General features: G+C 62.4%; 2 protein-coding genes across 2 annotated transcripts in view; one reads left to right on the top strand and one right to left on the bottom strand.

Annotated features, from left to right (window-relative positions):
* Window positions 1-1,733: 1,733 nt before the first annotated feature.
* Window positions 1,734-9,526, top strand: IGFBP4 (insulin like growth factor binding protein 4). The gene is made up of 4 exons (XM_057385281.1): window positions 1,734-2,135; window positions 7,911-8,065; window positions 8,175-8,309; window positions 8,573-9,526. The coding sequence occupies exons 1-4, from the start codon at window positions 1,763-1,765 to the stop codon at window positions 8,699-8,701; spliced, it is 792 nt and encodes a 263-aa protein (XP_057241264.1). The 5' UTR covers window positions 1,734-1,762; the 3' UTR covers window positions 8,702-9,526.
* Window positions 9,527-11,809: 2,283 nt separating this feature from the next.
* Window positions 11,810-19,929, bottom strand: part of TNS4 (tensin 4) — a 9,903-nt gene continuing 1,783 nt past the window's right edge. Inside the window, exons 2-12 of the mRNA XM_057385295.1 lie at window positions 18,124-18,590; window positions 17,531-17,946; window positions 16,655-16,741; window positions 16,161-16,280; window positions 15,838-15,930; window positions 15,522-15,599; window positions 15,073-15,144; window positions 13,971-14,139; window positions 13,638-13,706; window positions 13,434-13,460; window positions 11,810-12,927 (exon numbers count right to left, since the gene is read on the bottom strand). Coding sequence (XP_057241278.1) covers window positions 12,798-12,927; window positions 13,434-13,460; window positions 13,638-13,706; window positions 13,971-14,139; window positions 15,073-15,144; window positions 15,522-15,599; window positions 15,838-15,930; window positions 16,161-16,280; window positions 16,655-16,741; window positions 17,531-17,946; window positions 18,124-18,590 — 1,728 coding nt within the window. The 3' untranslated portion in view covers window positions 11,810-12,797. The remainder of the gene's footprint in view (window positions 12,928-13,433; window positions 13,461-13,637; window positions 13,707-13,970; window positions 14,140-15,072; window positions 15,145-15,521; window positions 15,600-15,837; window positions 15,931-16,160; window positions 16,281-16,654; window positions 16,742-17,530; window positions 17,947-18,123; window positions 18,591-19,929) is intronic.

The following is a 19,929-nucleotide window of genomic DNA, read 5'->3' as shown; positions in this document are numbered from 1 at the left end:
CCACCCTCAGCTGGGGGGCTCCAGATCTCTCACCCCCAACACCCACCTGCTGATCTGCAACCTCTCCCCRGGGCTGGGGCAGCTCCAGACCCTGCTGGGGCCAGTGGCTGAGGAGCAGCTGCCACTTTGGGCCCCCATGGCCTCGGGAATCCCAAASAGCCCCCCATCAAGGACATGGGGCTGTCTTATGGCAGGCAAGGACCTTGGCTACACCAAGCTCTGAACCCCTGCACGGCCACAGGGCTGTGGTTGGGGTGGGGGCAGCACGGCTTGGGGGGCACCAGCTCAGCCCCACTCCCCAGGATGGTGCTGGGACAGTGACCTGGAGGAGCAGTGCCTGGGCAGAGCGGGGGGGACACTGTCCCTGTCCCCTGTGTGCCCRCTGGCCGCTGGCACTGCCCGCAGACACAACAGTCTCCCCTGCGGACGTGCGGCGCTGCCAAGGCCTGATAAGCTGCCACGGCCKGAGCGGGGCTGGGCACCTGTTTGGGTTTGGTCTCTGCTGGGACACTGAGTCAAGGCTGGTGCCTCTGCCCCGAGTCACGGCCAGGGCAGCGCAGGGGCTCAGAGCAGCGCTGTGTGACGGGGCCTGGGGCTGGGGACTGTGGGGGACACGGACCCTGTATGCCCCTGTCTTGCCTGCACTTGGTGATGGCCAATTGTCCTGCACAGCAGAGAGCAGATAGTCTTGAGAGCCCTCGTGGCAATGCCACCAGTGGTGTCACCGGTTTAAGCACTGGATGGGCTCACCCATGAGATGAGTTTGGGGTTCTCAGCCCAGGCCCTGCATGGCAGGCAGCTCTGTTCCTCTTGTCCCACCCCCTACACTGACCCCACACCAGGGACCCCCCACCATGTCCCCACCATGTGCTGTGCCCAAGACCCCGCTGCAGTGCCCACGACCCTYTTGCCACATCCAGATGGGTCCTCCCAGCTGCCCCAAGCGCGGTGTTGGCTGAGATGCCCCAGGACGCAGCTTGGGGGTCACCAGCCCCGGGTGAATCTCGTGGACTGTGCCCCAGGGCTGCTCCCCGCMGTCTCCCGGGGTCCTGTCCTCTCCCGGTGCTGCGGGGACTGGCGGGGCCGGGGTCCCAGRGGGATGCCGGGGTTTCCGCCCGCTCCCGCATTTCCCGAGCAGCCGCTAGGTGCCGGCAGCCTTCAACCTTTCCCGGGCTGTGCGGGGCGGGGGGCGCGGGGGCCGCGGGTGCGGGACCGGGGGCAGGTGGGCTCGGTGGGGCCGCTCCGGGCCGCCCCGGGCAGAGCGGGTCCGAGCCGCACGGRATGCTCCGTTGCCAGCAGCGCTTTGCCTCCCGCCGGGACCCCCCACGCCCGGAGCCCGAAGCCCACCCCGGGGGTCTTGGCCTTATCCCCCTCCCCGCAGCCCCGCACGGTGTGTGTCCCCCCGGTTATCCCGGTTGCTCTCGGGACTGGGGAGGGGGTCGAGGCGGCGGATGATTCGGGCGGCTGGCACGGGGCCGGGGGGCTCGGGGCCGGATCTCCGCGCTGCCCGGCGCCGGGGCCGCCCCGCCGGTGGCCCCGCTGCTGCAGCCGCCGCCGGTGCCTGTGCCGGTGTGGCCGCCGCCGGGGGGAGCGTCGCCGCCCGGTGGGTTCCCGGTGGCGACGGGGGCGGCCCCGCCGGTGGCCCCGGTGGCGGCGGCGGGAGGTGTGGCCAGGGGCCGCATAAAGCCGCATAAAGCCGCCGCCGCCACCCCGCGCCCGCCGCCAGCCGAGCGCCGCGGAGCGGGGCCGGAGCGGGGCCGCCATGCGCCCGGGGCCGGGGCTGCCGGGGCTGCCGGTGCTGCCGGTGGTGCTGGCGCTGCTGGCGGCGGCGGCGCGGCCGGGCAGCGGCGAGGARGCGATCCAGTGCCCGCCGTGCTCGGAGGAGCGGCTGGCGCGGTGCAAGGCTCCGCAGGGCTGCGCGGAGCTGGTGCGGGAGCCGGGCTGCGGGTGCTGCGCGACCTGCGCTCTGCCCCGCGGCACCGCCTGCGGCGTCTACACCGCGCGCTGCGGTGCGGGGCTGCGCTGCTACCCACCCCGCGGCGAGCCCCGGCCCCTCCGCACCCTCATGCACGGCCAGGGCATCTGCACAGACCTGGCCGACGTCGAGGCCATCCAGGAGAGCCTCCAGCCCCCAGGTGAGGCGGCGGAGGGGCGGCAGAGGGTGGGTGCCCAGGGTGGGTACCCTGGGTGGGTGCCTGGGGGTCCTTGTCCCTCACAGGGGCAGTGGCACAACCCCTGCTGGCACCAACCCACTCCCTGCTCACTCGGCAAGAGCTGGGGCCACAGGATCGGACTCATCAGGGACCTTCCCTTACTTAGAGGGACCTTGTAAAAATGATGAGGGGTGACTTTTACACGGATAGATTGTGACAGGGCAARGGGAAGGATTTTAAACTAAAAAGGGAAGGTTTAGATTAGATATTAGGAGGAAAATCCTCACTGTGAGGGGGGTGAGGCTCTGGCACAGGTTGCCCAGAATATTTCTGGATGCCCCATCTRTGGAAGTGTTCAAAGCCAGGTGGGATGGGAGAAACCTCTCTTCGTGGAAGGTGTCCCTGCCCATGGCAGGAGGGTGGGACTGGGTGGTCTTTAAGGTCCCTTCCAACCCAAACCATTCCATGACTCTAAGAGGCAAGACGGGAACGCAGGGAGCACGTTCCAGGCAGGGAGCAGAGGTGGGCTGCAGGAGACCTGGTACAAGTGGTTCACATTTTGTGCCATCCTCACCCACCATGGGCACAGCAGAGTCACAGCCCCGCACAGCCGGTGGCACTGYGTGTGCTGGAGAAATGAACTTTGCAGGTTCTTGTCACCTGCTGTGCCCTGGCTGCAACGTGTCCCTGGACCGTGGGACAGCCCAGTGTCCCACGAGCACCTGCAGCCCTTGGGGACACATCTCAGCTGCCAGGGAAGCTCCCATTGCACAGTGACCCGTGTGCTGACCCTTCCCTGGGWTTCTGCCAGCAGATCTGGCTGCACCGCCGGGAGGAAACAGAGGAGAGCCCACGGGGCACCTGCGTCCCTGCAGGCAGGTCCGGATGGGCAGGAGCTATGTGTGTCCGTGCCGGACAGGGCAGCGGGGTGCGGGCAGGGCCAGGCTGGAGGAGCTGCTGCCGGTGTGCTCTGCCTGTCTGTCTGCCCTGTCCCCCTCGCAGGGGGTGATCGTGGCCCCCTGCCATCCCCTGGTGCTTGGACAGGGGCTGGGGGCTGGGAGCAGAGCCGGCAGCAGGACCCCAYCCCAGAGCTGTGCAGGTCGCACCATGGGAATGAAACTGCTCCCAGRGGAGGAGTGTGGGGACCTGGTCCATTTTGGGTCTGTGCTCCTCTTTCCCATCCTGCAGGCTGTGGCTGTGTCCCCTGGATTTGGGGAGTGGCATCTCAGCATGGGACACCCCACAAGCTGCTCTGGCCTGGCCCTGGGTCCCTGTGCGGGGTCACTTGGAGCTCCCGGATGGGCAGAAGGGACAGGAGCAATGTCTGTCCCTGCCCATCCGGGGCTGGATCCCATTTCCATTCCCTCCTTGCACGTCTGGTCCGTGGCAGCTCCGCTGTGATGAGTGCCATYCATGGATGGGCCCCTCCAGCCACCCTCCTGCAGGGACAGGAGCTGACTGGGAGTGCTTGGAGCCCCCCTGTCCTGCCTGTCTGTCCTCATCCCACATCCTGCAGGAGCTGTCTGGGCTCCCTGGCCCGGGGCTGCGCCGCTCTGCCAAGCCCTGTTGGTTTTGGCCGTGCCCCGTGTAAATGCAACATTTTTTCCCAGAGCCTTTAGGAAACAGAGTTGCATTTTTTCCCTTCCTTCCCGCGGTGTTTTGGCTTGGCCGGGGACGGCCGGGTGGCTATGGCAGCCGGGTCGCCCTCCGGGCACTGTGCTGGCCGGCGGCGTCACAGGTAGCAGGACGGGCCAGAGGGCAGTGGGAACCCCTGGACAGCCCGTCGGGGTGTGGGTGAGACACCCACAGCAAATTTCTGGGTGCAGTCCCAAGGGTCCATCCCCCCGCGGGTCCCTGAGCTGCTCTGCCGGCAGTGCGAGTGCGGGGCTGGGGGCTGCAGGCTCCCTCGCTGCCACACAGCCCCGCCTGGCACAACGAGGGCACCCCRGCACGGCCAGTGCCCCCGATGTGTCCCCTCGGGATCGGCAGAAGGGAATTCAATGCCTGTTCAGGGGCAGGGGCGCACGGAGCAGGTGCCCCCGGCTGTGCCCGCGGCCGCGGGGCCGAGCGGGTGCCGGCGGCTGGGAAGCGGTTAACGCGCAGCTCGTACAGTAAACACTTTGTCTGGGGGCTCTGTCCGGGGGGCTCCGCATTCCAGGGAAGAGGCTGGRATCAGGGGGCTGGGCTGAGGCTGGGCTTTCTGAGCGCTTGGACACGGCTCCCGGTTCCATCGCCGGGAAGAGCCTCTCGGCTCAGCCGGGACCTGTGGCACCCGCGGGAGGTGATTTTTAGAGTGGGGGTCTCRCCTGATTCGAGACCCTCTCTGTGGYCTCGGGCCCGGGCACCTTGTGCTGGACCCTGTCCCTGCCTCCTGCTCCCGGCTCTGCCAGGTCAGCGCTGGCTTTGGGACCCCAAAACCGGGGGCCGGCTCCAGGAGATCCCAGCCGTGGCTTTCCGGCACAGCCGGGTGGCGGTGGTGGCTGAGCCCGTGTGTGGCAGCCAGGAGGAGGTGAGGACATATTCCCCAGCACACACGATGAGTGATTTAGCGCTGGGTAAATGATTATGTCTGGGAAAACCTGACCCATGGGAGCTGCCTTCATCCCGTGTGGTCTCTGTAAGCTGGGACAGATCCTGTTTCCTTTCTGTGTGCAGTGACTGGGAGGGATGGCAGTGCCTGAGCCATGGCTGAACAGTGCACGGGCAGGGGGGACAGACCGCCTTCATCCAGGAAAAGCGCAGCCGTGTCCCATCTGTCCCCTGGGATGGRAGTTCATCCATACTTGGGTTTCTCCAGGCTGGGTGCTGCTCCTGGCAAGGTTCTGGTCCCTCTGGGGAATCATCTGCATCTGCATCCCTCATTCCCTGTTCGGCGTCGTGACCTTCCCTCCCTCGGTCCCGCGTTGGGCGCTGAGCTGGGAGGTGTTCAGCCGTGTTTAAGCACGGCAGTGTGTCCTGAGATGGAGATAGGCCAGGCTCCCAGCTGGCACCCCAGGCCAAGGGGCAATAGGTGCCCGGTCCCTGTGCCCCTGCCACCCCCATCCCCAGCTCTCCACGCTCTGCCGGGGCCAGCGCTTGCCAAAATGAGCACAGCCCTCCCAGCCCTSCTGCCTGCCAAGCCGAGAGCCCAGGAAGCCAAGAGCTGGCACTGCCATGGCCCTGCCAGGACCACCCACAGGTGACACAGGGACATGAGCTGGGGCTCACCGTGGCTTGTGCCATGTTGGCCACAGGCACGGGGATGTCCCTTCTTGTCTTTGAGGCATCTGAGGCCCTTCGTGCTGGAGCTGGTGGCACAGCGGGGAGCAGGGCTGGAGCAGTGGGGGTCAGTGACACTTGTCTGTCCCCATGGACACACACACGATGTCCCAGGGCTTTGCTGGCTGTCCCCGGCTCTGCTCCCACGGGATCCGCGCGGTGGAGCCGGAGCCCTTCACCGCTCCCTCGGGCTCAGCGCTGTGAATCACAAGCTCGGCACGTGACCAACCTCATTTGCAGCTCCCGTTAATTGAAGGCGATGCTGAATGACTCGTTTGTGTCCCCTGTCCACAGGCCGGGCAGGAATCCTCCTCCGTCCCGGGACGGGCGGCTGTTTTATGTGTCCGGCGAGGGCACCACTCCCTCCCATCCCCTCGGCACTCAATTCCATCCCAAACTGAGCAGAGGGGCTTCCCTTGGCTACATCGGGACGCCCCACCCCACTCCATCCCTCCAGGGTGGTGGTGCCCATGTATAGGTGGCAAATTGGGTGGCATCAGGGAGGTGTGGTGGTGGCAGAACCGGGCTCCACACGCGTTGCTTTTCCCATTGTCTTTGTGCCGAGGGTGAGGAGCTTTCTGCTCCAGCCGAATTGCCAGGGAGGCGAGAGGTTCCCTGAGCTGCMGTGTGTCATTTAACAGGGCGACAGTAACCCCAGGGACGGCAGCGATGTGCGTGGCGGGGAGGGACCCTGGAGCTGCCGTGACAGCCGGGGGTCCCGGGCGCTGTCAGGAGCCGCCTCGCTGCCCGGAGGCACCGGCGTTTCATGTGACCTTATGAAAACGTTATTGGCATCTGGTTTTATTTAAGCCGGGAGATTYGATGCTCTGGAGGCGGCCGGCGGGGGGAGGAGGGAGGCTTGGCTGYGCCGGCCATCGGTGAGGGCTTCCCCTGCGGGGGCAGCGCCGGTGCCTCCCGGTCCTGCCTTTCCACGGCGCGGGAGCAGCTCACGGAGGTGCCGGAACTTTGGRATTTGGTCCCCAAATCTGCCCAGCTCTTCCCTTGTGTCTCCCCGCAGGGACACAGGGGAGGGAAGGAGCATCCCTGCCAGAASCCCCGAGCTCCTGGCGGGGCTCTGCCACCAGCGCCCGCATTGCGCCACGGCCTCACGGTTGGTGCCGCCGGGGCTGGCGCTGGCACCGCTCTGCGCAGGGTCCCGGAGACTTTGGGTTTGTGTTTCAAATTTCAAGGGCATGAGCCATTTCCTGGAAAAAAATGGACAGATTAAGCAAAAAGCAAATAACACCCACGAGGGAAGGGGCTTTGATTGGGATTTCGCTGTGGACTTTACCCGGGCCCCCAGGAGCTGGGCCAGGAGCCCTGCGTTGCAGGGACGGCGGCAAGGGATGGGAGACCGGGGCCAGGATGCCGTGGGCTACKGCGGGCAGGAAGCTGCGGCTCCCACCCCTCTGCCTGCCTGTGGGAAGGGCCAGTGCCAGGCGCCACCCAGCAGCCTCTGTCCCGGCGCTGCGAGCCCCTGGGTGTGACCCCCGACGGAGACCACCCCCTGCCCAGTCTGGGAGGGCTTTCCCTGCTGCCAGCTGCGATATTGATTCGTTTAARCCCARCCCCRGGATAAACTCAGCCACTTCYCTGGACAGCCCAGGTGGATTGAGGGGCAAAACACGGCTCGGGCTGTGCCTGACGCAGCTCTGAGCGCAGGAGGAACCCCGGCTCCTGAGTCTTCGCGGGCCCCAAACCAGAGGAACCGGCAGCTTTTTAAAAACTAAAAGTCACGCCGAGCATTCGTCTCATGATGCTCTGTCCAGCTGCCARCATCTGGGCCGGCAGCTTGGCTGCGCTCCTGGCGCAGGCGGGGATGCCAAGCGCCGCCTTTTGGGATCGGCCCCGCGGGAGATTAACTTTCTTATTCCAGGAATTTCTTCTTTCATGTCTTGGCGGGGGCCGTGCCCCGCAGCAGAGCACGGCTCCACTCCCGGCCGCGGCGCCCGGTGCCGCCCCGGGCCTGGCGGGGGCTCAGCACCGCCCCGGTGCCCCCACTGCCACTGCAAGCTCTCAGAAGCGGATTTTGGGGGGCTGCGGGGGTTTCCTGGGGCTCCTCGTCGGTGTGTCGCAGGGTCAACTTCCAGCCCTGCAGCTCCGGTGCTGTGGGCAGGCACCTGGTGCCCGGTCACGGGTGGCTGGAGGGTCACAGCCAGACCCAGCACGTCGGAGCCACTGCCCAGCACTCGCAGCGTGCATTTGTGACCCTCCAATAACAGACACATGGCAACGAGCTGTTAGTCGTGGCTAATGAGTGGGAAAAACTCTCAGGAGCCTTTCCCAGTGCTGCAGGGAGCTCAGCACAGGGCAGGATGGACTCAGGGCTGGGAGTGACGCCTGTGGGGACCGGAGAGGGTGGTGTGAGGCTTGCCAGAAACCACTGCACGTTTTTCCTGGGGGTTTAATTTGCACTGTGAAGGCTGGGGCAGCATGGGAGTTCTGCCATCCCCAGCATTGCCCGGTGGTACTGAGCCCCCTCTCTTTGTGTCCCCGCAGAGAAGGAGGAGATCGACCAYCCCAACAACAGCTTCAGCCCCTGCAGCATCCACGACCGCAAGTGCCTGCAGAAGCAGCAGGCCAAGAGGGTCAACAACGGCAACAAGATGCGCAGCAGCGGGAGCCCTCACCACCGCGAGGACGCGCGGCCCATGGTGAGCACCGGGAGGGCACCGTGGGTGCTCCAGGGTCGGGGTACTCGGGCTCTGGGAGATCGGGGGGGTGTTCCAGCCCTGCGGCCAGCTCAGCCCCCCCTTTCCCCAGCCACAGGGTTCGTGCCAGAGCGAGCTGCACCGGGCGCTGGAGAAGCTGGCGGCCTCGCAGACCCGCACGCACGAGGATCTGTATGTCATCCCCATCCCCAACTGCGACCGCAACGGCAACTTCCACCCCAAGCAGGTAGGACGGGCTCTGATCCATCGTGGGGGGCATTTTGTAGAGCCAGGATGGGGCTGGGAGGGGGACATGGACGGAGGGGACAGTGACAAGGCATGGCAGAGCCCGCCTGGCTCCTGGCTTTGGTGGGAATCACCCTTTGGAAAAGCCCCGGTGTGGGATGGGGGTGACAAAACCCCTGTGAGAGTTCCTGGTGGCCAAACAGCCCATGGGAATGGGGTCGTGGGGGGTAGAGGGGGTGTCCCTGACCAAAGCCATCCCCACAGTGTCACCCGGCGCTGGACGGGCAGCGGGGCAAGTGCTGGTGCGTGGACCGCAAGACGGGGGTGAAGCTGCCGGGCTTCCTGGAGCTGAAGGGGGACTTGGACTGTCACCAGCTGGCCGACAGCATGTGAGCGCCACCGCGGCGGCCGCGCGGGGCCAGGACCCCTGCCGGGGCTGCCTGGGAGACAAGGAGAGGGGACGTGACTGCTGAGCAGCGCCCCGGTGCCGGGGGACCCTGGGATGCGCCACCGCGGCACCGTGACCTGCGCCATGACCACTATCCGCCACCGCCGGGGGTCCCGGCAGGCGACAGCGGCACCCCCGTCCCGCACGGACACAGCTTGGATGGCACTGTCCTGGCACTGGGGTCGGGCTGTCTGCGTGCAGCGGGTGGGGGACACTCTTGACGCTGTCCCTTGGTATCCCCGGTTCTCACCCCGGCCCCGCAGGCAGCACYGGGCACCCGGCACATCGAGGGTGTGGTGGCAGCATCTCATCCGCAGCGCAGTGCCCTCCGTGCCAGACCTGKGCGCGGGCAGCAGCAGAAGTGCCTCATCCTGCCCTCCCTGGTGGTGAGAGGCTGCCCAAGCGAGGACTGKGGGGCCTGGAGAKACCCCCCGTGCCTGCATCCCACCCRGAGCGTGTGTGCGAAGCGCAGCGTGGCCGCACGGAGCAATAAGAGACCTTCCCCCTCCCTGCTGCAGCCCCACAGCCCGGGACATCCTCCCCACGGCCCAGCCCCGTCCCGCTCCCTGTGCAGGGACAAAGCCTCCCATCCATCCTGCCTCTCCCTGCTCCATACTGAGGCCGGTCAGGACCCCCAGGCAAGCAGCAGAGTGTCCTCACATGCATCGAGTCCAAGGGGAGGGTGGAGGGATGAGGGATGCCCAGAAAACACATCCCAGGGGAAAGAGCTTCTTTTGGTTTGAGTTCTTTCTTTCTTCCCCCAATTTTTTTTTTTTACATTTTTAAAAAAAAGTTGCTGGTGGAATCTAAAAAGTGACTGTGTGGTCCCGAGGCTGGAATTCTCCATCCCCAGGGATTGGGGCACTGCAGTGWTGGCTCCTGTCTTCTCTTCTTGGCCAATGTGACAAAACCGGGATGGATTCTGGAATGCCTCCATCATGGAATCTGCAGATTTCACCAGCACAAAGTTCTCAGCTGAGAAATTGTCACTGGTTTTATAGCTACTCTTTTAATTTTTTTTTTTCTTCAAGCTGGGCTGGGAATTTTTCACATAAAAATGCCATGGAAAGTGTGCCAAAGACAGAGGGGACTTTCCCAATCCCCTCCCGACCCACCCTCGGGCTCCATGGCCTCAGTGGTAGGTTTTGGTTTTTCCATGTGGATTTGTCCCGTCCAAGGCCCCCCCGATGGGAACGCAGCGTTTCAGTTTTAGTGAAACACCCTCTGCCCTCCCTGCCTGTCCCTGTGCCCTGCCTGCCCTGGCTGCTCACTCACAGTTTGTAAACCGAATCAATCTGCCAGGACAGTCCTCGRTGGGGCGGGGGGTCCCTGTCCCTGCCACCCCTAAGAGCCACCGCCCCAAGGAAAGGACACCCGGGGCCAGTCACGGTGCCGGTCCCCTGCACGACACGGCGCGGTGGCAGCGCCAGCCCGGTGGCCTCGGCCGCTCGACCCCTCCCCAGATCCAGCGGGGCATTTCCCGGTTTTGGGGTTCCTGGCAATGCCAGGGCAYTTTCTGTGTCTCGCTCCGAGGGCTGCAGCGTTCCGTAGCGTCTCTCCTGTAGTTTAGGGCTGTATTTACACACGACCATGTACCAGTGTCCCCCACCCCAGCGTGTCCCCTGGCGCCCAAGGGGTCCCTGCCYGTCCCTCCCGGGCCAAGCCCGTCCCGTCAGATTCCCGTGTAGCACCGACCTTTTACAGTACACTTGAACCTTTGTATCCTCAAAAAAGGTAATTACTGTATTTAATTTCCCGTTATTTGATGTGTTTCTATCGAGTGTGTTTTATCTTTTATGGCTTTAAATAAAGGGAGGGGAGGGAGGCAGCGCGGAGGGCTGTGGGATCCCACTGCTTTGGGGACAGGCTCCGGTCACCCCCCCTGCCCGAGGACCTGGCCTCCTGGTCCTGTGTTRGATTTGGGGTTCAGCAGCCCTGGAAACCCAGGTGCGGGGTGGGAAACAAATGATTTCTTGCCCCCTCGTGACTCCCAGCTCAGCGTCTCCACCGGTGCCACCGGCAGGATCGTCACCTCCGGGCACGGAGCAGGCGCCAGGCTGGGGAGGGGACCCTGCCCCGGCTTCAAAGTTCAGGGGCGGGCAGGGACAGGCACCGGCTGCTCCGGGATGCGGGCTCGTAGCCAGGCAGTGCCGCCTGTGCGGGTTCCTGCTGGTGCCGGGGCGCACCGGGCATCTCCAGCCCCGCTCGGTGTTTCGGGAGGGTGTCAGGATGCAGCCGGGGGATGCCCAGGCACAGGAATTGCGACAGCCGGACACCTCCCGGTCACGGCTCGGCTTGGCTTGGCTCTCTCCCAGCGCCTGCAGCCAGCTCTGCCCGGGGTCACGGCCCAGGAGTTCGCCGGGTCCCTGTTTGGTGGCTCCCGGGGCCGGCAGTGCCATCCGGGGCTGGCGCCAGTCTGATGCTCCGGTTACCGGCGGTGCCGGCGCTGTGCAAACACCCCCGGGAAGGGGCCGGAGCCAATTCAGACAGCCCAGAAATCCGCTGGCACGGCAGAGCGGCCACCGGAGCGGGGCCGACGCCAGCGCTCCTGRAGCCCGGCCCCGCGCCCCGGCCCTGTGGGGGCAGCACGACCCCCCCAAAGCACCGTGTGGAGCCAAAACCTTTGCCTGTCCCCATTCCCAATCGCTGATCCTGACCAGAACCACGATAACCACAACAAAGTCCAGCTCTGGGGGTCCCGGACCTGCCCCAGGGTCACAGAGCTGGGGTCCCTCAGTGATCTTGGGGACCTGCAGCCCCCTGAGTCCCTGCAGCACGATGGGGACAGCAGTGGCACCCTGGGGACAGCAGTGGCACCCTGGGGATTGTCCCAGAACCCACCCTGCAGTGCTGGGTCTGGCTGAGCAGAGCTCAGGACAGAAGGACAAGGGGGACAAAGCTGCTCCTGTCTCGGGTCAGAGCCATCTCAAGTGACCCCAATATCTGTTTTGGTCATTGCCAAGAGTGGCTGCAACTCGACCCGCCCATCAGCCTGGCTGGAGGAGAGGGACTCTGGCATGGGTGCATCTGTTCAGCTGCTCTGGAGCAGAGCGAGTGTCTCTGCTGCCATCCCCTTGGTGCCTGTGGTGGGATAAATATTCTATTGCTTCACTAAAAATACCCCTGGGAGGGTTTGTTAACACGGGGGCCAACATTAAACCAACGCAGACACACCAAGTGAGAACGAAGGTAGAGAACAACCCGGTGGCCTCGGAGCTGCTTTCTGCTCCGAGCTCCAGCACGGGCTGACCCTTCAGCTGCTGCAGATCCCGGCGGCACCGGCTTCCTYCAGGCCCTGCCAATTCACGTCATCTGAGAAGCCGGCCCCAATTCAGGCAAGTCATTTCCAAAAAACGCGATCTTTCGCTGTCATGAAAATGTCACCGTTTATTTCCCAGCTCTCCGCAATGCCGGGAGGTCGAGCCCGCCTGTAACCCCCGCGCTGCTTAAAAGGGCAGGAGAATTTCCCAGCACCGGGAGAAACTCACTGCTCTGTCATTCCTGCCTRTGGATGCTGCTTGCTCCTTGAGGGAAGCAGCTTTCCAGCAGAGTTTAGTGATTTTATACACTTGGATTTGCAAAGCTGCCTCTTTGTGCTGCTCAGGGAGCGATTCCTCCCCATTGCCTGCCCTCCGGGAGCACTGAGAGGTCAGGGCTGAGTCCTCAACAGTGGGAGCTCAGCTCAGCTCAGCTCAGCTCCATGAGCCCGGACACCCCAAGAACACCCGGTAAGAACCCAGCCAGAGCTTTGGGGGGGGTCCTTCAGAGCAGACAGTGCCAGGTGAAGGGCAGCGGTTCTGCATGGAGCACAGCTCCCATCCCTTCCCTCGGGCAGCCAGTGCCCCACAGAGGGGCTCGGAGGAGCATCTCATCCCACCAGAACTGAAAGTCTTTAGCTGAGACTCCTGATGGAGCGTAAAAAAAAACCAGTCTAAATAACTTGCTGTTGCCAAAATGCAACCCAGAAGCGGGAGAAGGGGAACAGGAGAAGCTCAGCAGTGTGTGGCAGCTGCCGACCCTGAACATTCCAGGGTTCTGTCCCTAYGGGCTGGGCAGGAGCTGGCGGATCAGGTCGATGACAAGTGACACYGGCTGCACGGTGTCGTACTCGGCAAACAGGTGACAGAGGTTCTGCGAGTCCGGCTGGTTTTTGGCCACAAACCCGAAGATTCTTTGAGAAAGGAGAGAGGCTTATTCAGTTTGCATCCAGGAATCTGGAGGAATGGGCTGAAAGCAGCCCCAGCCACAAAGCCAAATCCCAGTTCCAGCAATTCCACCTTGGCCCGCTCCCCAATCACGTTTCCTTGGAAGCCAAGCAGCCGGGGAGGAGCGTTTTTGGCAAGGCTTTCCCAGCTGTGAAAAGATTCTTGAGCACAAGGTAGAGCCAGATATAAACTCACTTCCTGAGCCCGGGGAAGGCTGTGGGATTTTTTGGACGGGGGGTTCTGCACGAGGGGATGTGGAGAACTGGGCTCAGCCAAACCTCTCATCCAAACCCCCCCTAAAACTTCACCCGTCAGTCCCACGCCTCATCCTGCCACCATGGCAACTTCTGTCACATCCCCTCCTCATTTTGAAGCTGATTCTTTGCTGCTCTGCCACGCAGMCGCTTCCAAAACCAGCATCATTCCCCCGGATTCCAACCCCCCACTCCGKGCAGGAGTTCCCTGCTCTTACCTGGAGGATTTGCAGTACTTCTGCCACCTGGGGGAAGAACAGAATTGGAGATGCTCAGAGGCTGATGTTTAACTCATTCCATCAGCTGCAAAGCCAAGGGTTGTGTTTAGAACTGCCCAGGACAGTTTTATGGGATTTGGAGTGGTGCAGAGGCACTGGGAAGCACAGGGAAGGGAGCACAACAGGGAGGCACCCAAAACTCACTTTCTGTTCTCAGGATCCATCCCACAGAACCTGATGGCAGCCAAGGGGTAGTGTCGCCTGAAAAACAACCTGGAAGAGGAGAGGGAAGTGTTAGGAGAGGGAAGAGCCTGGGCAAGGACGCGAATTTGCAAATCCAAGCCCTGGGCTGTGCTTGTGGGGGAATGAGGGTCACCCCAAAATCCCAACCCTGGCTGCAGCTGATTCCTGCATCAAGGGGCCAAACCCATCTCAGGGTTGTGACATGTGATTTTCCAACCAGAACAGCTTTTCCTGAGATTGTGGGGCGAGGAGGGAGCTGCCCCTCCACGAGCCCCATCCTGGCTGGGCTCTTACTTCCTCTGCACGTCGGTCAGCGTGACGCCCTGCTCCGTCACCCTGAAGTGCACCAGGGTGGGYGTGGGTGGTGTTTCCATCTCCAGGGTGCAGGAGATGCCCTTCAGGATGGCCGGGGCTCCGGTCAGAGTCTCCACGTTCACCGAGTTGAGGTACAGGACGTTGCACACTGCAAGGACAGCACGGATGTGACACGGGCCAGCTCCGGGGCCGGGTCCCCGGGGGTCATCCTGCAGATCCCTCACACACGGACCCGGGTCAGGTTTGTTTGGATGAAAATTAAAAGGTTTGGTGACTCAGAAATTCTTCGCTAATTTGGTTTGGTTTACTTTAATTCTTCGCGCTAATTGTTGTAAAAGTCAAAGTATTTAATTTCCCGTTTCTAAATGTCAAATTTGTTGGGTTTTTTTTTTCTTCTGTTTGTTACATATTTCCTTTAATGAAAAGCAGAAATACCCCAAGCCAAYGAAGGGCTGAAGGCCAACCTAAAACATGACATTTCGGGCTGATTGAGCTGTTTAAAGGGCTTTTCTGGGTCAAACTAAACTTTCCGGCTTGCCAACTGATTTTTCAGAATTTCCAGCAAAACAAAGCCGTTCCCAACTCCTCAGCCTGCGCTGTGACCCCTCCGTGTGATCTCCTGCTCTTCGCTCTTTGCCCTCACCTGGAGCCCACCGAGGCTGGGGTGCAGAGACCCTTCCCCATCCTGCTCTGCCATTCCCACATTCCCAATAAGATCCCTCAGGAATTTAATCAGTGTCCATCCCTCTCCCAAATCTCCAGCTGTTCAATTCCCATTGAAATCCATCAGGAGAGAGCTAAAAAATCAGGAACTATTTAAAAAATGTGGAAACTGGGGATCTTTTATCAGCTTCACGACCTCAATAACTGTGTTTTTCAAGACTTTGAAGGACCCAAAGTCTCCTTTCCTTAAAAATGTCAGGTTCCCTTGCCTCCCAGGGAAAAATCTGCAGAAATCCTGCTGGTGGGGAAGCTGGAGGGGGATGTCACATCAGTGTCCACCACTGCACAAAGGTGACCTGCAGCTGTCACAGTGTGCCCAGAGCTGTCCCCAGAGCCAACAGCTAATTCCTGTCCTCACCTGCGTTTTTCTTGGCCAGGGACAGCGGGGATTCGGGGGCGCAGTCAGGGCTGTCCTCTCCGTCAGCGAGATCTGCACAAAGGACAGGAGCAGTGATGCCACAGGCCGGGCTGTGCTCGCCGCCTCTTTGGCCATTCCTTATCTCACAAGAGGCTCAAAGGCCCGGGAGCACTCTAATTGCAGGGGTTTAGAGCAGTAATTAACCTAATTGTCCTCCATTTCCCTCTCCGGGCTCTGTTCGCCTCTGATCTCTCTCTCCTGTTTCCTTCTCCCGTTCCCCACCCCCAGGGGAAAGGAATCACCGCTGTCCCGTCCCCAGGTCAGCTCTGCAGGTCCCTGCTCCACCTGCAGGCACCCGGAGAGGGGTCTGAGCCCCCTCCCCACTGCGGGACCGCTCCCACCTCCCCAGACCGCTCAGAGCATCCCTCCCGTCCCGTCCCGTCCCCTACCTCGGGTGGGGATGCTGAGCTTGCAGGGCAGCGCCAGCGGGGTGATGGAGTGCTGGTAGACGAAGGCAGAGAGGCTCCCTGCAATCAGAACAGTGATTTGGGGGGGTTGGTCCTGCCTGAAACCCCCCAGCCGTGTCCCAGAGAGCTCCTGCTCCTGCTTTGGAGCCACTGCCACCGTCTCGCTGTCAGGACCAGGGGTTGGGGGAGTTTCTGTGATGAGCACATTCACTCTTTCCTGTCTAGTGGCGTTTTTAGGGGTTTTGGGAACAGCTCCTGGGGTTGCCAGGGTGGCTGTCGGTGACAGCACCGCCCTTACCGAAATACAGCGTCTCGCTGGCGCCTTTCAGGTGAACGCCTTTGGTGGAGGACTCGATGAGGAAGTGCCGGATGAGGTCACTGCCCTCCTCKCCTGCAAAAAGGGACCGAAAACAGCGTCAGGACCAGCCCCAGCCCCGCTGTGYCACCCCTGCCCACCCCAGGGTCCCGTCCCAGGGCATCACCGGAGCTGCTCTGCGCTGCCATCAGGGTGGCACCCACAGCATCCCCCACACACCAGAGCGCTGTGGCCTCTCAGCTGCCTTTAATTCGAGCAGTTCCAGCCCAAACCCTTGAGGTAACCCCTCCGTTAGCCCCCCGTACCTGTCTGGCTGCCAGCCGGAGGGCCGGGCACCTTCATGGCCAGTCCGAAGGAGCCGCGGTACGAGGTGCTGTCCCGCACGACGAAGGCGCCTGGCTCCTTGTCCCGCAGCAGCTGGATGGCTGTCAGAGCACGGGCGGGGGCTCAGCTCCCCGGCTGTGCCCTGCTGCTCGGCAGGGAAARCTCGGGAGAGTGTGCCAAAAACGCCACATCTCTCGTGTGACAACCTGCAGTGTCCCTACAGTCCCCAGGACGCTCAGTCCCTGCCCAGCCCATGCTGTGGGACAGCAGAGGCAGCAGCAGCTTGGCTGGGCTTGGAGGAGTTTTTATTTCTGAGCTGTCCCCTTCAACCTGTGAGAGGGGCTCTCAGCACCCATCAGCCCCCAGGAAATTTTGAATTTTTYCCCACTGAGTCCCCACGGGGACACCAGAGAGCTCCCGGGGATGGGACAGAGCCCGAGGTGGGGTCACACCCGCAGAGCCCGCCCTGCCTCACCTCGGTCCCTGCTGATGCTTGGCTTGAACCARTATTTCGATGTGTCCATCACGAACTTCATGGTGGGCTGTCCAGCCTTCAGGGGACCTGCAAGAGACCCCAGGGTGTCAGGGCCACACCTGAAGGCTCTCTGCAGGCGACAGAGCCCAGCAAATGTGTTTCTCTCATGGCCAGGGCTGAAGGTTTTTTTCAGTCYTTTTGAATCCTTTCCTCCCCGCTCCTCAGAATATCTCATTCTCCGTGTAATTATCTCTCTTGGCAGGYTGTGGTGCAGCGCAGGGAGGGTCACATGGAATCCCCTGGCAGTGCCARCCTGCCCAGCCCTTCACAACCCGCTGGACCATGGGATTTACACCAGGGGCTGACCCACATGCCCTTCTGCTCTTCCCATAAGGATCCCAATTAAACCCTCTGCCCCCAGAGCTGCCTCCGCTCCTCTCCTCCAGGGAACAATCGCTCCAGTGTTTGCCCTTGAATGTGGGACCTTGTGAATGAACTCTGGCACCTTTGGGTGTCCTCAGAGCAAACGGGAACCCCAGCCCTTCCTCCCGACCCGGCCTGGGGCAGCGAACGAGCAGGACAGGATAGGACAGAACCATGTTTTTCACTGTCAGGTACTATAAATGGGTGCATYTGCATCTCCTGGAGGGAGCAGAGCACCCCTGCCTGCTGAGCCCGTGCCCAGGACACCGGTGGGCAGAAGGATGTGGCCAATCCAGGGTCACCAACCACAAGCTGGAGACCACCCGGACCATGGGGAGACACAGCTCCATCTCCAGCAAGGACCTCTCGCCCTTTGTACCCATACCCACAGCTAAAATGGGGTTTGCTCCCCCTTTCCCATCAGTTTTTGGGGTGTTCAGCTCTGTCACTCACTGTCCGAGGCGCAGCTGAGCGCGGGCGCCGACACMGCCGTGTTCAGACCCCCGAGCCTCGGGGCCGGGCTGCAGCCGGGCAGGGGGGGCTCTGTGCCACAGCTCGGGGGGGCTTTGGCCAGCCGGGGGGGTCCATCTCCTTGCTCCAGGCACCCGTTGACCAGCAGCACCGGGATGTCGGCCGCCGAGGTGAGGATGGACGGGGGGCAGCTGCTGGCCTGGCCTTTCTGGCTCAGGGAGATGCTGGTGCCAGGGGAGCTGCCTGCCCTGGGCTGGGGGGAGCTCTGGCCGAGAGCGTCCCTGGGGTGGCACACGAGGGCACAGGAAGGGGAGCAGGGGCTGCCCAGGGAGCTGCTGGGGGACGCACAGGCGGCGGCTGAAGCGTCAGAGTCCTCGTTGAGGAGCGAGTGGGTGCTGCTGCGGAGGGAGAGGGAGCAGAAATCAGGGGGTGATCACACACAGAGCCCACCCCAGCCCTGCAGGGCATCATCTCCCAGCCCAGGGAACGAGGGATTTGGGGTCCTGCCCCGTGCCCCTTTTGCCCCGTGCCCCTTTTTCCCCGTGCCAATTCTGCCAGGCACAGGCGGTATTTACCTGCCCAGSATGTAGCTGGTGTCAGAACCGGGGCTCGTGGAGAGCTGGGACACCCAACTGCCCCTCTGCCGGCTCCTCAACACGTGTGCGGGCTTCAGCAAGTGCTCAGCGCCCGGGGAGGTGCCGAGRGCCCCGGGGCTGGAGGGGACGGTGTCCGTGTGTCCTGCCGGGCACTGCAGGGGCGCCACGGGGCTCTCGGATGCTTTCCCGCAGCTCAGGGCGGCCGAGCGGGGGCTTGAGGGTCCGGCTGGGCTCGAGAAAACCACGCTGTCACTGGTGCTGTATTTGCCTCCGAGAGCCCCTTTGGGGGGCAGGAAGCTGCTGGGCTGGGGGGATCTGGAGAAGGGGGTGCCCAGCAGTTTAGGGGAGCCCTGTGGCACGTCGGGCCCCGTGGCTCTGCCCGGTGTCAGCTCGATGTATTTGATGTCTGCAGGGAGAGAGAGGAGGGCGTGAGGGACCTCACCGAGCTGGGTTCCTCAGCAAATCTCTGYGGGKAACACAGAACAACAGTGTCTGTTGYTSCTGCTGTGAATTTTGRCTGCCCCTCTGCAGGGCCGGGGGTCCAACATCGCCCTTTGAGGGCTGATTGCTCACAGATCCCAAAGTGCAGTGATTCCCCCTCTCCCCGTGCTGGCAGGCTCCCAGGGAAGGGGGTTACATGCGGTCATGTCTGGCTGCTCAGACCCCCCTCGCCAGCATTACCCAGCCAGGACCTGCCAGGACCTGCAGCCAGGGGTGGGTGTTCCCTGCAGCAGCTGCTCTGTTCCTACTTGACTCAAGAGAAAAACATCTGCCTGCTCCCCTGGGGTGACGTCAAGTACGGAGGGTGGCCCTGGACACCTCGGGAGGGGACTGGGCAGAGAGGCAGGGGGATGGCACCAGGCCCCAGGGATGGCTGGACTTCCATCCGTGCTGTGGGAATGGGGCAGAGGAAATCCTCGTGGGATAGGGGTGAAGGAAATCCACGTGGGATGGGGGCAGAGGAAATCAATTTGGGATGGGGATAGAGGAAATCCACGTGGGACGGGGTAGAGGAAATCCACATGGGATGGGGATAGAGGAAATCCATGTAGGACAGGGATAGAGGAAATCCACAGGGATAGAAGAAATCCATGTGGGACAGGGGTAGAAGAAATCCACGTGGGATGGGGGCAGAAAAAATCCATGTAGGACAGGGATAGAGGAAATCCACGGGGATAGAAGAAATCCATGCAGGATAGGGGTGAAGGAAATCCATGTGGGACACGGGCAGAGGAAATCCTCGTGGGACAAGGATAGAGGAAATCCATGTGGGATGGGGATAGAGGAGATCCACGGGGATAGAGGAAATCCATGTGGGACATGGGCAGTTACAACCCTCTTGTTGTCCACTACAGGTCCGGCCATGCTGGCTGCAAACACAAACCCGGGCAGGGCCTGGCTGATCCCTCCTCCCACCCTGCCCAAATCTCAGCAGAGAAGYAACTTCCAAGGCAGTTTTTGTGCCTGTGGGATCCTTCCTGCCCTTCCATTCGTGCTCAGAGCATCTCCAGCCCCTCCAGGTGACATTAGGGACATGGGAACACACCTGACAGAGCATCTCTTGTCCCAAACCCTCAGTGAAACCTCACAGCCAGGACCAGGGGTGTGGGTACCCGTCAGGTCCTGGCTTCCTTGGACAAAGCCAGCATTTCTGGCTGGGCTGGAAGAAGCCTTTTAGCAAGATTTAGGCTCGGTTTAATGCCAGGGGAGCTGCTCCAGTGGTTAATCACCCCAGTGCYAGAGCTGTGCACCTCCCTTCCAGTCTGGACGTGCCCAGCTTTGCTT

The sequence above is a fragment of the Malurus melanocephalus genome, unplaced genomic scaffold (genome assembly GCF_030028575.1).
Source record: "Malurus melanocephalus ecotype Western Australia unplaced genomic scaffold, MMel_1.1 scaffold_806, whole genome shotgun sequence".
Taxonomy (NCBI): domain Eukaryota; kingdom Metazoa; phylum Chordata; class Aves; order Passeriformes; family Maluridae; genus Malurus; species Malurus melanocephalus.
The sequence above is the reverse complement of the archived record's forward strand: the minus strand, read 5'-3'. Positions and strand labels throughout refer to the sequence as shown.